Source organism: Heterodontus francisci, chromosome 5 (assembly GCF_036365525.1).
Source record: "Heterodontus francisci isolate sHetFra1 chromosome 5, sHetFra1.hap1, whole genome shotgun sequence".
NCBI classification, from domain to species: domain Eukaryota; kingdom Metazoa; phylum Chordata; class Chondrichthyes; order Heterodontiformes; family Heterodontidae; genus Heterodontus; species Heterodontus francisci.
The window spans coordinates 147980216-147998263 of NC_090375.1; the positions used below are offsets into that span (position 1 = coordinate 147980216).

The 18048-nt window shown below is 47.0% G+C and overlaps 1 protein-coding gene across 1 annotated transcript in view; it reads right to left on the minus strand.

Moving 5' to 3' along the window:
* The window catches only part of LOC137370283 (uncharacterized), a 325483-nt gene that overhangs the window by 114588 nt on the left and 192847 nt on the right, over positions 1-18048 (minus strand). Inside the window, exon 12 of the mRNA XM_068032661.1 lies at positions 760-810. Within this exon, the coding sequence (XP_067888762.1) occupies positions 760-810 (51 nt within the window). The remainder of the gene's footprint in view (positions 1-759; positions 811-18048) is intronic.

Here is an 18048-nt window from a genome sequence, read left to right on the forward strand (position 1 = left end):
TAGCGAGAGGATTCGAGTACAGGAGCAAGGATGTATTGCTGCAATTATACAAGGCCTTGGTGAGACCACATCTGGAGTTTTGTGCGCAGTTTTGGTCTCCTTATCGGAGGAAGGATGTTCTTGCTATGGAGGGAGTGCAGCGAAGGTTCACCAGACTGATTCCTGGGATGGCAGGACTGACGTATGAAGAGAGATTGGGTCAATTAGGCTTGTATTTGCTAGAGTTTAGAAGAATGAGAAGGGATCTCATAGAAACCTACAAAATTCTAACAGGACTGGACAGACTAGATGCAGGAAGGAATGTTCCCGATGGCGGGAGAGTCCAGGACCAGGGATCACAGTCTAAGGATAAGGGGTAAGCCATTTAGGACTGAGATGAGGAGGGATTTCTTCACCCAGAGAGTGGTGAACCTGTGGAATTCTCTACCACAGAAAGCAGTTGAGGCCAAATCATTAAATATATTCAAGAAAGAGTTAGATATAGTTCTCAGGGCTAATGGGATCAAGGGGAGAACGTGGGAACAGGATACTGAGTTTGGATGATCAGCCATGATCGTATTGAATGGCGCAGCAGGCTTGAAGGGCCGAATGGCCTACTCCTGCTGCTATTTTTCTATGCTTCTATGTTTCTATGTTACATAAATTGAAGGGGTGGAATAGTGAATAAAATTAATTTTAAAAAACCAATTTAGATATGAGGGAAAATTAATATTGGGCACTTAATGAAACAAACAGTGACTGCAGATCACTGCTATTTACCTGTTGAGATAATTCTGGTACAGCAAAGAAGGATCCACAGCATGTCAGGGCCTAAGGAGAAAGGATAGATAACCTACTTAGTCTAATTAACAAAAGTAGTTGCTTCTGCCAAAACAAAGCAACGTCACATTCCAGAAATAATAACATCCTTTAATAGATACATAGAAATGCATAGAATGTACAGCACAGCCATTGGCCGAGTGGGTCTATGCTGTCATTTATGCTCCACCTGAGCCCCCTCTCACCTCACTTCATCTCACCCTATCAGCATATCCTGCTATTCCTTTCTTCCTCATCTACTATCCAGCTTTCCTTTAAATGAATCTATGCGATTCAACTCAACAACTTGTGATAGTGTGTTCCAGCTGAATATTGTCTTTTGATCAACCAAATGTTTCATTTATTACAGCAACAAAGGTAGGAGTAAGACCCAGAATAACTGGAAGTGCTGATGTTTTCAAGACGAGCAACATCAATGCTTTTTATATCAATCTACAATTATTTTGGATCCATTCAAAACACTAGATTTTGTCAATATTCACAACGGCTGGTGCCTCAAAGTTTGAAGTTTGTGCCTGTATTTCTGTTGGAATTTCTCAACTTGCTCCGTGGCATCCAGTGATTATGGTTGCCTAGCGACAGCCTGCGTTACTACCTTTCCACTGGGCATCTGCCTTCCATCTGTTCAAATCCTCTGTTTAAAGTGCTGCAACATTGGAGTTTAATCTGTCTATTGTATGATCAGCCTCAACAGCTGGGAGCGGCTCTTGGCAAATCACACAGACCAGCCCCTGATTTTCTTATAATAGATGAAAAAATCAAGGGCTAAGGCTCTGCGATTCCCTAATTATCTTCTCAGGATGGGCAAGGCTTGGCACCAAAAATGTAAAAGCAGACAATTAGTTCTTTAAACTGAAACATTAAACTGAGGTACCGTCCTACCCCAGAGGGCTGTGGAAGCTCAATCATTGAGCATGACAGAAATTGATAGATTTCTAGGTACTAATGACATCAAGGGAAATGGGGATAGCACGGGAAAGTGGCATTGAGGTAGATGATCAGACATGATCTAACTGAATAGCGGAGTAGGCTCAACAGGCTGAATGTCTACTCCTGTTCCTATGTTCCCTCTCAGGTGGATGTAAGAGATCCCATCGCACGATTGAGAAAAGTGCAGGGGAATTCTTAAAGTGTTTATCCAACATTCATCCCTCAACTAACTATTCACACAGATTATCTAGTTATTTACCTCATTGCTATTTGTCAGACCTTGCTATGTGCAAATTGTCTGCCGCAATTCCCTACATTACAACAGTGACCATGCTTCTAAAAGTACTTAATTGGCTGTGAAGCACTTTGGACCATCCTGAGGTCAGGAAAGACACTATATAAATGCAAGATTTTTATTAAATAGCACATCTCTATTACAGAACTGTGTCCAAAAATTCAATTTTCATTGTATAATGCGACTACCAAGATGGTAGACAGTGAACCAGATGGAGATTGTTCTTATCTCATGTAGCAATTCCTATGTTCCAGTTAGTTTAACATCTGTCGTTGGGAAATTGTTAGAATCCATTATTAAGGAAGTAATAACGGGACATTTAGAAAGTCAAAAGGCAATCCATCAGAGTCAGCATGGTTTTATGAAGGGTAAGTCATGTTTGACGAATTTGCTAGAGTTCTTTGAAGCTGGAACAAGCAAAGTGGATAATGGGGATCCTGTAGATGTAGTTTATCTGGACTTCCGGAAGGCATTTGATAAGGTGCCACACAAAAGAGTTAATACACAAGGTGGGGTTAGGAGCAATTTATTAGCTTGGATAGAGGATTGGCTAACCAACAGAAAACAGAGAGTCGGGATAAATGGGTCTTTTTCTGGTTGGCAAGATGTAACTAGTGGGGTGCCACAGGGTTCAGTCCTTGGGCCCCAACTATTTACAATTTATATAAATGACTTGGATGCAGGGATAGAAGGTACTATAGCCAAATTTGCAGATGACACTAAAATAGCTGGGACAGTGAGTTGCAATAAAGAAATAAGACAGTTACAAATGGATATGGATATATTAGATAAATGGGCCAAAATTTGGCAGATGGATTTTAACGTGGATAAGTGTGAGGTTATCCATTTTGGTCGGAAGAACAGAAAGGCAAATTATTATCTAAATGGAGAGAAACTTCAGAGTGCTTTGGTGCAGAGGGATCTGGGTGTCCTCGTGCATGAATTGCAGAAAACTAGTTTGCAGGTACAGCAGGTGATAAGGAAGGCAAATGGAATTTTGACATTTATTGCTAAAGGAATAGAGTATAAAAGTAGGGAAGTGTTGCTGCAACTGTACAAGGCATTGGTGAGACCGCACCTGGAGTATTGCGTACAGTTTTGGTCCCCTTACTTGAGAAAGGATGTAGTTGCATTGGAGGCAGTTCAGAGGAGGTTCACTAGATTGATTCCAGGGATGGGGGGCTTGTCTTACGAAAAGAGATTGAGCAGTTTAGGCCTTTACTCTCTGGAGTTTAGAAGAATGAGAGGAGATCTAATTGAGGTATATAGGATGATTAAGGGGATTGACAAAGTAGACATAGAGAGGATGTTTCCTCTTGTTGGGCAATCTAGAACGAGAGGTCATAGTTTTAGGATAAGTGGTAGCAGATTTAAAACAGAGATGAGGAGAAATTACTTCTCTCAAAGGGTTGTGAGTCTGTGGAATTCACTACCCCAGAGTGCGGTGGATGCCGGGACATTGGGTAAATTTAAGAAGGAGATAGGCAGATTTTTAATTAGAAATGGGTTGAAGGGTAATGGAGAATGGGCAGCAAAGTGAAGTTGAGGCCAAGATGAGATCAAACATGATCGTATTGAATGGCAGAACAGGCTCGATGGGCTGAATTGCCTACTCCTGCTCCTAGTTCTTATGTTATGTTCTTATGTTCCAACAGAAATGGTTCCAAAGGTGACTTATTCCTGTCATAGGAATTTAACTTGTGCTGTGGGGGAGAGTTTAGAGTGCATGAACATGGTAATTAAGGTTGGTGGGTTGCAGGCATAAGTAGCCACATGGGATTATGATATTGTGGTAATAATGGAGACCTGGTTCAAACAAGAGAAGGAAGGGGCACTTAATATTCCCGGCTACAATTTACTCAGGAAAGATTGGGAAGGAAATAAGGAGGGGTGTTGACAGTATTGATCAATGATACTGTTACAGCACTAGAAAGGGATGATGTACTTGATGGTTCAAAGTCAGATTTGATTTGGTTTGAATTAAGGAACAATACAGGATCTATTATGCTGTTGAGTGTATACTACAGGCCACCAAATAGTGGGAAAGAGATAGAAGAGCAAATCTGCAGTCAAAATGCAGAAAGATGCATGAACTTTAGAGTAGTAATAATGGGAGACTTCAATTATCCTAGTATAACTGGAATAATAAAAGTATAAATGGCAAAGTTGGGGAGAAATGTATACAAGAAAACTTTCACGATCTTTGTGTTTCCAGCCCAATGAGCAAGGATGCAATAATGGATCTTGTTCTGGGGAATGAAATGGGGCAAATGGAGCATGTTTCATTGGGAGAATATGCGGGAAACAGTGATCACAATATTATTAGGTTTAGAGCAGTTGGGGAAAAGACCAGGAAAAATAAAATGTGAAAATAATCAACTGGAGGAGGGCTAATTTCAGTGAGTTGAAAAGGCCACCTGGCCCCGGTGGATTGAAATCAAAGATTGGCGGGTAAAACAGTAAATGAGCAATGGGTGGTCTTCAAAGACCAGTCAACCAGCATAATATTTAAAATGAGGGCAAAATCTGAGGCACGCAGCCTTATTAAATCATTTAGATAAGCGGCCCGCCTCCTGGGTGTCGCTTGGTTGCCCGATCTCCATCTGCCTCTGTTAAAAGAGGAAGCTATTGGGTTTGAGGTGGATTGGGTTCAGATTTGAGATTTTTAACATTTCAACATATCACTTGACCCAAACCCACCCATTTTTCCTAGTTAAATTTTCCCCATAGAGTATGAAAGCAAGGAAGTTATACTCAACTTTTATAAAAGCACTGGTTAGGCCCCTATTAGAGTACTGTGTCCAGTTCTGGGCACCATACTTAGGAAGGATGCCAAGGCCTTGGAGAGGGTACCAGGGATGAGGGATTTCCGTTATCTGGAGAGACAGGAGAGACTGGGATTGATCTCCTTAAAGCAGAAAAGGTTAAGGGGAGATTTGATACAGGTGTTCAAAAGTATGAAGGGTTTTGATACAGTAACTAAGGAGAAACTGTTTTCAGTGGTAGATGGGTCAGTAACTAGAGGAGAGAGATTTAAGGTAATTGGCAAAATAACCAGAGGCGAGACAAGGAGACTTTTTTTATGCAGTGAGTTGTTATGATCTGAAATACACAACCTGAAAGGGTGATGGAAGCAGATTCAGTAATACCTTTCAAAGGGGATTTGGATAAATACTTGAAAGGGAAACATTTTTAAGGCTGTGGGGAAATAGTTCTACCAAAGAGCCTATATGGGCACAATGGACCTATGATTCTACGATTTAAATTATGTCCATGTAAACAGGTGACCAGAGTTGCTGGGCAGTGATCAATATATGGAAGGTTGTGGAAAGGACACAGATATGTTAAGATAAGTGTTTTTATTTCTTACCAATGTTTCACAACTTTTTTCTTTCTGCTGGCATGTAAGTTCTTGACCCGTTGTACTATTTGTGCTAAATTATGTTATTTTTGCTCCTCACACATTACTGGCACCAATGGTCTTCCCAATCTCCAGAAACCAGACTTCTTCAGAATTACCCTGTCTGAGTATTTGTAAGATGAAGGGGACTAAAGGAGGGATGTCAGGCAGGCTAAGCTGCACAAGAGCTTCTCTGTGCCCACCTGATGATACCTAACCATAACTGCAGACAGAGGTGAACATATCTCACTTTGGCAGATGATTTGTGCAGGTGAAGCCTCCTATCCCTAAAGGAAGCTGGGACAGCAGACCCAGCGGTACCACAAAAATATGTGAACCATTGTTGGATCTTCATTATAAGCATCCCATTTACAGTATCTGGTGGCACTGCATGAAAGAAGGCATGCCAATGTAATTAATAGCCAGACTACCTTGATTAGTCGCACTCACCGAGATGTCACCAAGCATACTGCAGGCCCTGGCCCTCTTACTTGACAATGACCTAGGAACTGTCTTTCCAGGGTCTCGGTCAGCAGATGGCCAGATGCAGAGATGTGTCATCTGTTACAAGGAGACTTGTATAAAACGATAGTTAGGCCACAGCTGGAGTACTGTGTACAGTTCTGGGCACCACACTATAGGAAGGATGTGATTGCACTGGAGAGGGTGCAGAGGAGATTCACCAGGATGTTGCCTGGGCTGGAGCATTTCAGCTAGGAAGAGAGACTGAAAAGGCTAGGGTTGTTTTCCTTAGAGCAGAGAAGGTTGAGGGGGGACATGATTGAGGTATACAAAATTAAGGGGGACATTAATAGGTTAGATAGGAAGAAACATTTTCCCTTAGTGGAGGGGGTAATAACTAAGGGGCATAGATTTAAGGTAAGGTGCAGGAGGTTTAAAGGGGATTTGAGGAAAGATTTTTTCACCCAGAGGGTGGTTGGAATCTGGAATGCACAGCCTGAAGATGTGGTAGAGGCAGGAACCCTCACAACATTTAAGAAGTATTTCGATGAGCACTTGAAATGCCGTAGCATACAAGGCTACGGGCCAAGTGCTGGAAAATGGGATTACAATACTTAGGTGCTTGATGGCCAGCACAGACATGATGGGCCGAAGGGCCTGTTTTTGTGCTGTATAACTCTAAGACTCTATGACCTGAAGCTATCATGCAATACAGGGCTGGCACATCTAATGATAGTAATCAACTGTAGCCTGAAACCTGGCTGCACCTCCTTGTTGGTAAGCTGCAATGTTGACCTATGGAGATGGCTTGAGTACCACTGAAATCAGCCTCCCCAGCCTCATACAACAACCTCTTGCAGCAGCACCTCAACTTCAGTATCCATCAAAGAAGGGATCATGGCCGAGCTGTTCTACCACTTGACTACAGAGTCACACTACAGCTTTCATTCTTGCCTGTTTCCTCAGTATTTTGCCTTGTCGACTTTGGCAAGGGCTAATACTGAGTTAAGGTGATTTTTGAGACTCTTCAAAGACTTTCAGAGTGATAGAGTCACAGAGTCGTACAGTATAGAAACAGGCCATTTGGCCCACCGCGTCCTTGCCGACCATAATGCCGATCTATACTAATCCCACCTGCCTGCATTAATTCCATATCCCTCTATGCCTTGCTCATTCAAATACCTGTCCAGATGCCTCTTAAATGTTGCTACTGTTCCTGCCTCCACCACCTCCTCAGGCAGCTCATTCCAGATACCCAATATCCTTTGTGTGAAAAATTTACCCCTTTGATCCCCTTTAAACCTCCTCCCTCTCACCTTAAATCTATGCCCTCTAGTTTTAGTCACCCCTACCATGGGAAACAGACTCTGGCTATCTACCCTATCTATGCCTCTCATAATTTTATATACCTCTATCATGTCCCCTCTCAGCCTCCTTTGCTCCAGGGAAAACAGACCGAGCCTATCCAATCTCTCTTTATAACTCAAGCCCTCCAAACCAGGCAACATCCTTGTGAATCTTTTCTGCACCCTCTCTAGCTTAATCACATCTTTCCTATAGTGCGGTGACCAGAACTGCACACAGTACTCCAAGTGCAGCCTAACCAACGTTATGTACAACTGTAACATGACGTCCCAACCTTTGTACTCAATGCCTCAGCCGATGAAGGCAAGCATGCCATACGCCTTCTCCACCATCCTGTCTACCTGTGTTGCCACTTTCAGGGAACTATCTACTTGCACACCAAGGTCTCTCTGCTCAACAACACTCCCCAGGGCCCTGCCATTCACGGTATATGTCCTGCCCTGGTTTAACTTCCCAAAATGCATCACTTCACACTTGTCTGCATTAAATTCCATTTGCACTCCCTTGCCCACTTTCCCAGTTGATCTATATTCTGTTGTAACCTTAGACAACCTTCTTCACTGTCCACTATACCACCAATTTTGGTGTCATCTGCAAACTTACTAATCATGCCCCTTACATTCGCATCCAAGTCATTAATATATATGACAAACAACAGAGGGCCCAGCACCGATCCCTGTGGCACACCACTGGCCACCGGCCTCCATTCTGAAAAACAACCCTCCACTACCACCCTCTGCCTCCCATCACCAAGCCAACTTTGTATCCAATTTGCTAGCTCACCCTGCATCCCATGTGTTCAAACCTTCTGGACCAGCCTACCATGTGGGACCTTGTCAAAGGCCTTGCGAACGTCCATGTAGACACAGTCCATCGCCCTGCCCTCGTCAATCCTCTTGGTCACCTCCTCGAAAAACTCAATCAAATTCGTGAGACATGATTTCCCATGCACAAAGCCATGCTGACTATCCCTAATCAGACCATGCCTTACCAGATGCATATAAATCCTGTCTCTCAGAATCCCTTCCAATAACTTTCCCACCACTGAAGTAAGGCTCACCGGCCTGTAGTTCCCTGGCTTATCCCTGCTGCCCTTCTTAAATAAAGGCACAACATTAGCTATCCTCCTGTCTTCTGGTACCTCACCCGTGGCTAACGATGATACAAAAATCTCTGCCAGGGCCCCGGCAATCTCCTCTCTTGCTTCCCATAGCATCCTAAGATACGTCTGGTCAGGCCCTGGGAATCCACCTTAATGCACTTCAAAACCTCCAACACCTCCTCCTTTGTAATGTTGATATGCTCCAGGATATCGGTGTTCCCTCCCTTGAACTCATTAGCTTCCATGACCTTCTCCACAGTAAATAGGGACGAGAAATATTCATTTAATACCTTGCCCATTTCCCGTGGCTCCACACATAGATTGCTACACTGATCCTTAAGGGGACCTACTCTCTCTCTAGCTACCCTTTTACTCTTAATATACTTATAGAATCTTTTAGGATTCTCCTTGATCTTATCTGCCAGGGAAATCTCATGGCCCCTTTTCGCCCCCTAATTTCCTTCTTAAGTGTAGTCCTACATCCCCTATACTCCTCGAGGGACTCGCTCGATCCCAGCTGCCTATACCTGACATACGCCTCCTTCTTTGTCCTGACCAGACCCTCAATATCCCTCGTCAACCAAGTTTCCTAAACTTGCCAGCCTTGCCCTTCCATTTAACAGGAATGTGCTGGCCCTGAACTCTTCCTATCTCACTTTTAAAAGCGTCCCACTTGCCAGACGTCCCTTTACCTGTAAACAGCCTCTCCCATTCAACTTTTGAGAGTTCCTGTCTGATGCCATCGAAATTAGCCTTCCCCCAATTTAGAACTTCAACCTGAGGACCAGTCCTATCCTTTTCCATAACTATCTTGAAGCTAATAGAGTTATGGTCACTGGTCCCAAAGTGCTCCCCCACTGACACATCAACCACCTGCCCATCCTCATTTCCTAAGAGGAGGTCGAGTGTAGCCCCTTCTTTAGTAGGGCCATCCACATACTGCTTCAGAAAACTATCCTGGTCACACTTAACAAATTCCTCCCCATCTGATCCCTTAGCACTAAGGCAGTCCCAGTCAATATTAGGGAAGTTAAAATCATCTACTATTACAACCCTATAATTCCTACACCTATCTGTGAATTCCCTACATATATGCTCCTCCACTTCCCTCTGTCTATTGGGGGGGCCTATAGTATAATCCCATCAAAGTGATCACCCCTTTCTTATTTCTAAGTTCTACCCATATGGCCTCGCTGGACATTCCCCCCGGGATATCCTCTCTAAGTACTGCCGTGATGTCCTCCCTAAATTAGGGCGGCACAGTGGCGCAGTGGTTAGCACTGCAGCCTCACAGCTCCAGCGACCCGGGTTCAATTCTGGGTACTTCCTGTGTGGAGTTTGCAAGTTCTCCCTGTGTCTGCGTGGGTTTCCTCCGGGTGCTCCGGTTTCCTCCCATATGCCAAAAGACTTGCAGGTTGATAGGTAAATTGGCCATTATAAATTGCCCCTAGTATAGGTAGGTGGTAGGGAAATATAGGGACAGGTGGGGATGTGGTAGGAATATGGGATTAGTGTAGGATTAGTATAAATGGGTGGTTGATGGTCGGCACAGACTCGGTGGGCCGAAGGGCCTGTTTCAGTGCTGTATCACTAACTAACTAACTAATAGCGCAACTCCCCCTCCTCTCTTACCTCCACCTCTGTCACGCCGGAAGGATCGGTACCCCGGAACATTGAGCTGCCAGTCCTGCCCATCCCTCAACCACGTTTCCGTAATAGCTATAACATCACAATCCCATGTACCGATCCATGCTCTGAGTTCATCTGCCTTACCTGTAAGGCTTCTTGCATTAAAGTAAATGCAGTTTAGCCTACCAAACCTTCCATGCTCCCTGTCCTGCCCCTGCATACTGGACTTGCTTGCTTTAACCTCTACATTTGCCTCAACTATCTCATCTGTGAGACTACTACTTTGGGTCCCACCCAAGACTAGTTTAAACCCTCCCGAGTAGTACTAGCAAACCTCCCTGCAAGGATATTGGTCCCCCTCCAATTTAGATGCAACCCGTCCTTCTTGTACAGGTTACCTCTGCACCAGAAGAGATCCCAATGATCCAAGTAGCTGAAGCCCTCCCGCCTACACCAGCTCTTCAACCACGCATTCAATTGCCTAATCCTCCAATTCCTACCCTCACTAGCACATGGCACAGGGAATAATCCTGAGATTACAACCCTAGAGGTCCTGCTTTTTAACCTTCTGCCTAACTCCCTATATTCACTTTGCAGGACCTCATCTCTCTTCCTGCCTATGTCGTTAGTACCAATACAAACCATGACTTCTGGCTGCTCACCCTCCCCTTTCAGAATGTCCTGCAGCCGCTCCAAGACATCCTTGACCCTAGCACCAGGGAGGCAACAGACCATTCTGGAGTCTCATTTGTGGCCACAGAAATGCCTATCTGCACCCCTTACGATAGAATCCCCTATCATTATAGTTCTTCCAACCCTTTTCCTTCCCTGCTGTGCAGCAGAGCCCTCCGTGGTGCCACAGACTTGGCTGTTGCTGCTTTCCCCTGGGAGGTCATCCCCCCAACAGTATCCAAAGCGGTATATCTGTTTGAGAGGGGGATGGCCACAGGGGACTCCTGCACTACCTGCCTGAGCCTATTAGTCCGTCTGGTGGTCACCCATCTCTTCTCTGCCTCTGCAGCCATTACCTGCAGTGTGACCACCTCACTAAACGTGCTATCCACGATGTTCTCAGCATCGCGGATGCTCCACAGTGAATCCACCCGCAGCTCCAGCTCCGTAATGCGGGTAGCCAGTAGCTGCAGATGGATACACTTCCTGTACACATGGTCACCAGGGACACTGGAAGTATCCCTGATTTCCCACATAGCGCAGGAGGAGCATATCACAGGGCTGAGCTCTCCTGCCATGACTTACCCTTAGGTTAATTTCTAACTCCCTTAATTAAAATTTACTAATTACACTAGGGGCCTTGTTCTACCCACTTCAATCTAAAGTCCTTAAAAAAAACACTTTAGTAGTACTCACCTTATCACCAGAGGTTTTTTATCCAACAAAAAAAACTTTCCCCTTTTTTTAAAGATATTTTAACAGCTGCTACTCACCAACCAATCACCTTGCAGCTCTCCTCTGACGTCACTGTTTGCCCCTTTTTTTTTCAAAACTCCGGCGCGCTGGAAGAGGTTCAACTGCTCTCCTCTCTGCTCCACTCCCGGAAGGTAAGAGACTGGGCCTCGATCCTCAGGGTTGATTTATAGGCTCCGCTCCCGGCGTTCTCCCCACAGGTCCGCCCCAGACTCTCTGCTCCGCTCCCGGAAGGTAAGAGTATTCTAACCCATTTGTGATACTCCCCTTTCATTGTCCCATCTCTTCAAATTTCACACAGTCAACTTCCCACTCCCACCACTAATGTGCTCTCTGCACCTATCCAAATCTGCATTTAAAGATATACTGATAAGCAGATTTTGACAACTGGGTGCTAACAGCACACTCGGGCTGAATTTTGTTGGCCCAGGGTGTGTCCCAGTAGTGGCACTGGAAGCGGGTATCATCACCACAAGTCACGCAGCAGCCGGCCAATTACCACAACCACCAAGGTGCAGGGCCCATCCTATTGCAGGATGGGGGTGGATTACGAGGTGTTGATGATAGTGTCAGCTGATGAAAACACAGCTGCTGGCACCATCCTTAAAGCGCTGCCATCCCTGCTTGTACTGTTGCCTTTCATTGATGCAGTGACTCTGGAGTGCTGTTGGACATCTCTCTCCCTCCCACTGCTGTTGCTACTGGACCCCCCTCTACCGCTGCTGATACTGCTGGACTCCCCTCTACAGCTGCTGATACTGCTGGACTCCCCTCTACAGCTGCTGATACTGCTGGACTCCCCTATACCGCTGCTGATACTGCTGGACCCCCCTCTACCACTGCTGATACTGCTGGACTCCCCTCTACAGCTGCTGATACTGCTGGACTCCCCTCTACAGCTGCTGATACTGCTGGACCCCCCTCTACCGCTGCTGATACTGCTGGACCCCCCTCTACCGCTGCTGATACTGCTGGACCCCCCTCTACCGCTGCTGATACTGCTGGACCCCCCTCTACTGCTGCTGATATTGCTGGACCCCCCTCTACTGCTGCTGATATTGCTGGACTCCCCTCTACTGCTGCTGATATTGCTGGACTCCCCTTTACTACTGCTAATACTGCTGGACCCCCATCAACCACGCCCCCCACTGCTGTTGCTGCTGGACCCCCTGTGCAGGACTGAGAACCCAACGGACAGACTGGGAGTGAACTGGGACCATGTCTGAGGCAAGACACTGGCTGACCCCATGGTTTAGCAATGCTTCCTTGGAGTTTCTCATCCAGGCTATAAGGGAAGCACAGGAGATCCTCTTTCCAAGGGATGGCAAGAAGAGACCCTCTCACCTGACCAAGCAAACCTGGATGGAGATCGCAGAGGAGATCAGCAGCTGTGAGTCACCCTCGAACTGGGTCCAATGCCCCAAGAGGGTCAATGATATCCTCCATACCTCTCTTCTCTTTGGGGCTTGGCTATGCGGAGGGAATGCTACATGGGGAGGGAGTGACCACAAAGGAAAGTGGGTGAGGTATCAGCACATTGTTTCAGCCACAGGTCGCCTCCTTTCAGAGCTCACCCCCATTACATCCCCTGAGAGCGGATTGAGGAAGAGTCATTTGGGAGACCCTATCAGGGGACGAGGGGCTGCCACTACTTGAAGTGCCCTGTTGTTCTCCGTATGAGGTCTAACTGTGTCCCTCTTTCCACATGCTGCTATGTCTCAGGCATGTGAGTGCATGGCTTCCTCCATCGAGAGGTTGGTGACTATTATGGAAAGCCAGATCCCACAGATGCAAGCCGACCTGCACATCATCACCTCGGTCATGAGCTCGATGCAGCTGTAGCAAGGTGAGAGAAGGACGAGGCACCTGGGGTCTTCTCCAGGTCCTTGCCTGTTTCTGTTGAGCAGGGAGGTAAAAGTGAGCCTTGAAAGGGAGGAGGAGAGGCTGACCTTCTCATTTGGGGTCTCCCCTCAGGGCACTCCGAGTGTGGACAGCAGCTCCTCAGCCTCTCTGCCAGCTCAGTAGCCACGACACAAGAAAGTATATAAAGAAGAGCACTTAGACCCACTTGGGGTTTCAGGGGTTTATTAATTAAGGCCTTGTCATTGGTTGCTCCAATTGTGTAAATAAATGGAGGTCAGAATCATTGCTGTAAATGATTCATGTTTTCATTGTTGCCTTGTCAGATGCAGCCTTCACCCTTGCTCACTCAATGGGCTGCTAGTCAAGGCACAGGCCACGTTTGCTCAGCATCTCAGAGTGTGTGGTAAATCTCTGCGCTAGGCACTGGAGTATGACAGGTGGAATACAGTGAGGTGAGTCATTATTATGTTCGCTTTGTGAGCCAATCATGGTGGTGGGAACTGGGCTTTGTTTGAGATTGTCCCGTGCCTCCCTTGCACATCTCTCAATGGCCCTGGCCTCCAGTGCAAGGGAATCAAGATCCAGTGCTGCCTGCTCAGTAGCCTGCTCCACATCCTCCTCAACAGTTGAGGAATATAGCTCAGTCATGTCCTCTTCATGCAAGGCCTCCCCCTCTGCAGTGTTAGATTGTGCAAAGCACAGCAGACCACCACCATACGCGAGACCCTCGCTGGGGCATACTGCAGGGCTCCACCAGATTGATCGAGGCACCAAAATCTCATCTTCAGCAGCCCAATGGCCTGTTCGATGGTTGCTCAGGTGGAGCCGTGGCAAGTGTTGTACCTCTCCTCTGGTGCAGTGCAAGGGTTCCTCACAGGTGTGAGTAGTCATTGTTTTCAATGGGTAGCCCTTGTCCCCGAGAATCCATCCATCAGAAGGCGAGCGGGGGGTGCCTGAAAAGCTTTGGTACCTGGGTGGGACTCTCGAAGTATGTAGGCATTGTGGCTGCTTCCCAGGAAGCAGGCACACACCTGCAGGATGTGCTTCCGATGGTCGAAGACCAGTTGCATGTTGATGGAATGGAAGCTCCCTGCTGATGAAGGTGGCTGGCTGCTCTATGGGAGCCTTGTTGGCCACATACGTGCAGTCAATGACACTTTGCACCTGGGGGAATCCAGCGATAGCCCCAAAGCCAATGACCCTCTCAGCTTGACTATCAGGGTTGGTCCGGTATGCCACATAGTCGCAGGCCCTCTTGAACAGGACAATGGTCACCTCCTTGATGCAGCAATGAGCTGATGCCTGGGTGATCCTACACACATCCCCTGTGGATACCTGGAAAGAGGCAGATATGTAAAAGTTGAGTGTTAATGTGATCTTCAGGGCCACAGGCATTGGGTGTCCTCCGAAGCCCATGGGTCACAGCTCATCCTGCAGCGATGGCCTCCCTGGAGGGACATAGTCTTCACTGAGACTGCCGCTCAGACATTTGCAGGTAGTTGAGCCAAGTCCGGTACACTCTCTAGAGCAGATAGGCCCTTCTTGGCATGGATGGCTGCTGCTGTTCAAATATTGGAGCTTCACTGGCATGCTCAGCTGGATTATGGCCCTCCCTTGAGGCACTGCTGTGCAGCACGGGGGTGCACAAAGACTGGGCGCATGAGACCCATGCCAGCTAGTTTCTGCCCTCCCCGTGCGCTGTCTTTGGAGAAACTATCTTGCCTTGGGACCTTCCCTTTGCTACTCTCCTCTGAAGATGTGCTAATGCCCCTCAGCGCCCACCCTTGCAAAGAGACCAGTATCTGAGACTGCACCCACCTTTGTAGAGAGCCCAGCACCCCAGACTGCACCCACTCTTGCAGAGAGCCCAGCACCGCAGGCCGACAATGGCATCCACTCCTCCCTCTTGCCCTATCCACTGTTCATCATGGCTGCCTTTCCGCGGCAGCACTGAGGCTCGGTGCTGCCACCTTTAAACGGCTGGGGATCTGAAGGCACATGATCACCATGCGCTGTTGAATAAATTGGAAGTCCCTATAAAATTGGCTTCAATGCAATGCAAATGCATTCTAACTAGCTGTTCACCAATTCAAATTGCAGTCCAGCTGTGTTGTGGTGGCAACGCCACCTTGGAGCTTTCCCGCCACTGACAAAATCCAGAACAGACGTCACAAAGTTGGGTTTCCAGGTGAGCGCATCCACCCCGATTTATGGCTCCAATCCCACTCCTGGTAGCCAGATAAAAATCTGCCCATCATTTTGAGTCCTGCCTTGAGCCACTGTAGTCTGGACTACACTGACAGAGAAAACTCAAGGCCCAGTTCCCCGAATAAGGTCATAGCCAGAACCATTGCAGAGTGCTTTTGACATGTAGCTGCAGGACTTTTGGCATCCATTTAATGCCCTTGTTATATTTTGGGTTTCTGGGCACCTGCAGCTGTTATAATGAAGATGGCACAGCCAGGAGTCCAGCAGCATGCCATCTGCTCAGTGTATCTTGCCAGAGGTTGCAGGGGTACACTTTTGTTTGAAAAATGAAGTATAACAAGGGCTTACTTTCAGTTTTGAAGCCTTAAATGTACAATTTTCTGGAATTCACACCTCAGAAGGAGGCCATTCAACTCATCGCTCTTCTGCCAGTGCTAGCACTTCAACTAGAGCTGTCAGCCGAAGTTTCCACCCTCCTTCGCTCCCTTGATTGGGTCTCATCTTCAAGGTGAGTAGTGATACTTCTGCATGCCATAGAGATGCTGCACTGACCTTGATCCACCTTCCATCCTGTTTGAGAAATGTTCCACCTCCTCCTTGAGTTTGTGCTCCTGAACCATGTTGCACAGGTCCTGGCTATTCAAAGGTTTCTGGCCCCTTTCTAGCGATTGCAAACAGTGGAAGCGTGGACCAGACGGGCAGCCCTCAAGTTCAGCCTTTACACTATGTGAATGGTGCGAAACGCAGTGGGAAGAAGCCGTGCTCTCGTTTACAGGCTTTTATTCTACACCTTGGTGGTCATAATATAGAATATGAGGGAAACATGGCAGAACATTTCCTCGAACAGGACCTCTTCCTTCGAGAGAGGACATAGCCATGCTGGATTTCCTCCCATTGGTGTCCTCTCCCTCTTGTTATGTGCTGTCTTCTCCTACAAAAGCAGTGTTATTAACATTAGTGGCCAGTCAAATACCAAACATCTTGGGCAGAATTTGTGTAGGGCGCGGAGGCAGGAACTGAGGTGGGTGGGCCTGAAAAGTCACACTGCCAAGAGCACGACTGTTCCCCAGTGTGGTTCTGACGCACTGCAACTTTTGAAATGGAGTCGGGAAGCGGCAAGATGCCCAAAAATGGCGAGACTGTAATTTGGCATGCAGATAGCTAACTGTCAGCTTGTGGAAGGGCAGTTTGCAAACTTTGAGAGGAGGCATGGGAAACATGGAAGGTCTCCAGTTCTTCCATGAGGAGTAGGTGGCATTGCAGCAGGGAGCCAATGTGGGTGCAGGTGTTAGTCAGAACACCGTATAAGTGGGAGAAGGCACAGCGGTCACCTCATTCATTGTCACACAGTGGCTATTGACTATTGTCTATCACTCTATGACTGTATTGCGTTAGCAGTGTTCCCTGAGAGTTTAATTAGTGAGCACTGGGATAGTTTGTGGGATGGGGTGGAGTGAGACTTCAGGGATCACGGGGGCATAGCGGAGGGGGCGAGGGGCGCCAGGAGGCTGTGATAGTTCAGCTAAAGGTAAGCAAGGCCATTCACACAAACGGGGATTAGCTACTCTGAATTAGAAACGAGGCGTGATGAGGAACAGTCTCAGCAGCAGATGCAGAGCCCTGACCATGCAGGATGCAGAGAAGAGGAATGAGGGGCTGGGAGACAATGAAAGTGATACCCTCACAGCAGAGTGTACCAACAAAGAATAAGCTCCCTGGAAATGTCACAACATCAGTGCTGCAGGAGGCTGCATCTATTGAGCCAATTGGTTTGTGATCTCTGTGTCCTCCTTGAGGATCACCTCAGGCCTAGCAGGTCAAGGTGATTAACAGCCAGAGTACCTTGATTAGTCGCACTTACCGAGATGCCACCAACCATATCTGCAGACCCTGACCCTTTTACCTGACAATGGCCTGAGGAATAGACTTCCTAGGGTCTGGGTCAGCAGAGAGCCAGATGTAGAGATGTGTCATCTGCTACAAGGAGACCTGCAGCTATCATGCAGCACATTGCTGGCACATCTAATGATAGTAATCAACTGTAGCCTGAAACCTGGCTGCACCTCCTTGTTGGTAAGCTGTAATGCTGACCTATGGAGATGGATTGAGTACCACTGAGATCAGCCTCCCCAGTCTCATACAGCAACCCCTTGCAACAGCACATCAACTTCAGTATCCATCAAAGAAGGGATCAAGGCTGAGCTGTTCTACCACTTGACTGCTGAGTCACACCTACATCTTTCATTCTTGCCTGTTTCCTCAGTATTTTGCCTTTTAGACTTTGGCAAGGGCTAATAATGAGTTAAGCTGCTTTTTGAGACTCGTCAAAGGCCGACAGGACAGAAATTAGTGCCAACTGTCGAAGTCCCAGTGTGCGCATCTGTTGCGCAAAGGATTATGCCTTGAGCGTTAATTTGTAAGTAGAATGGCCCTCATCACTGACTTCTCCACATGCAGTTCTGCCAATGAATCTTTGTTCCCAGAGCGCTAGTTCTTAAAGTCTATCCCGCATTCTGAGAAACACAGTTTTAAACAACACAAATTTTGAAA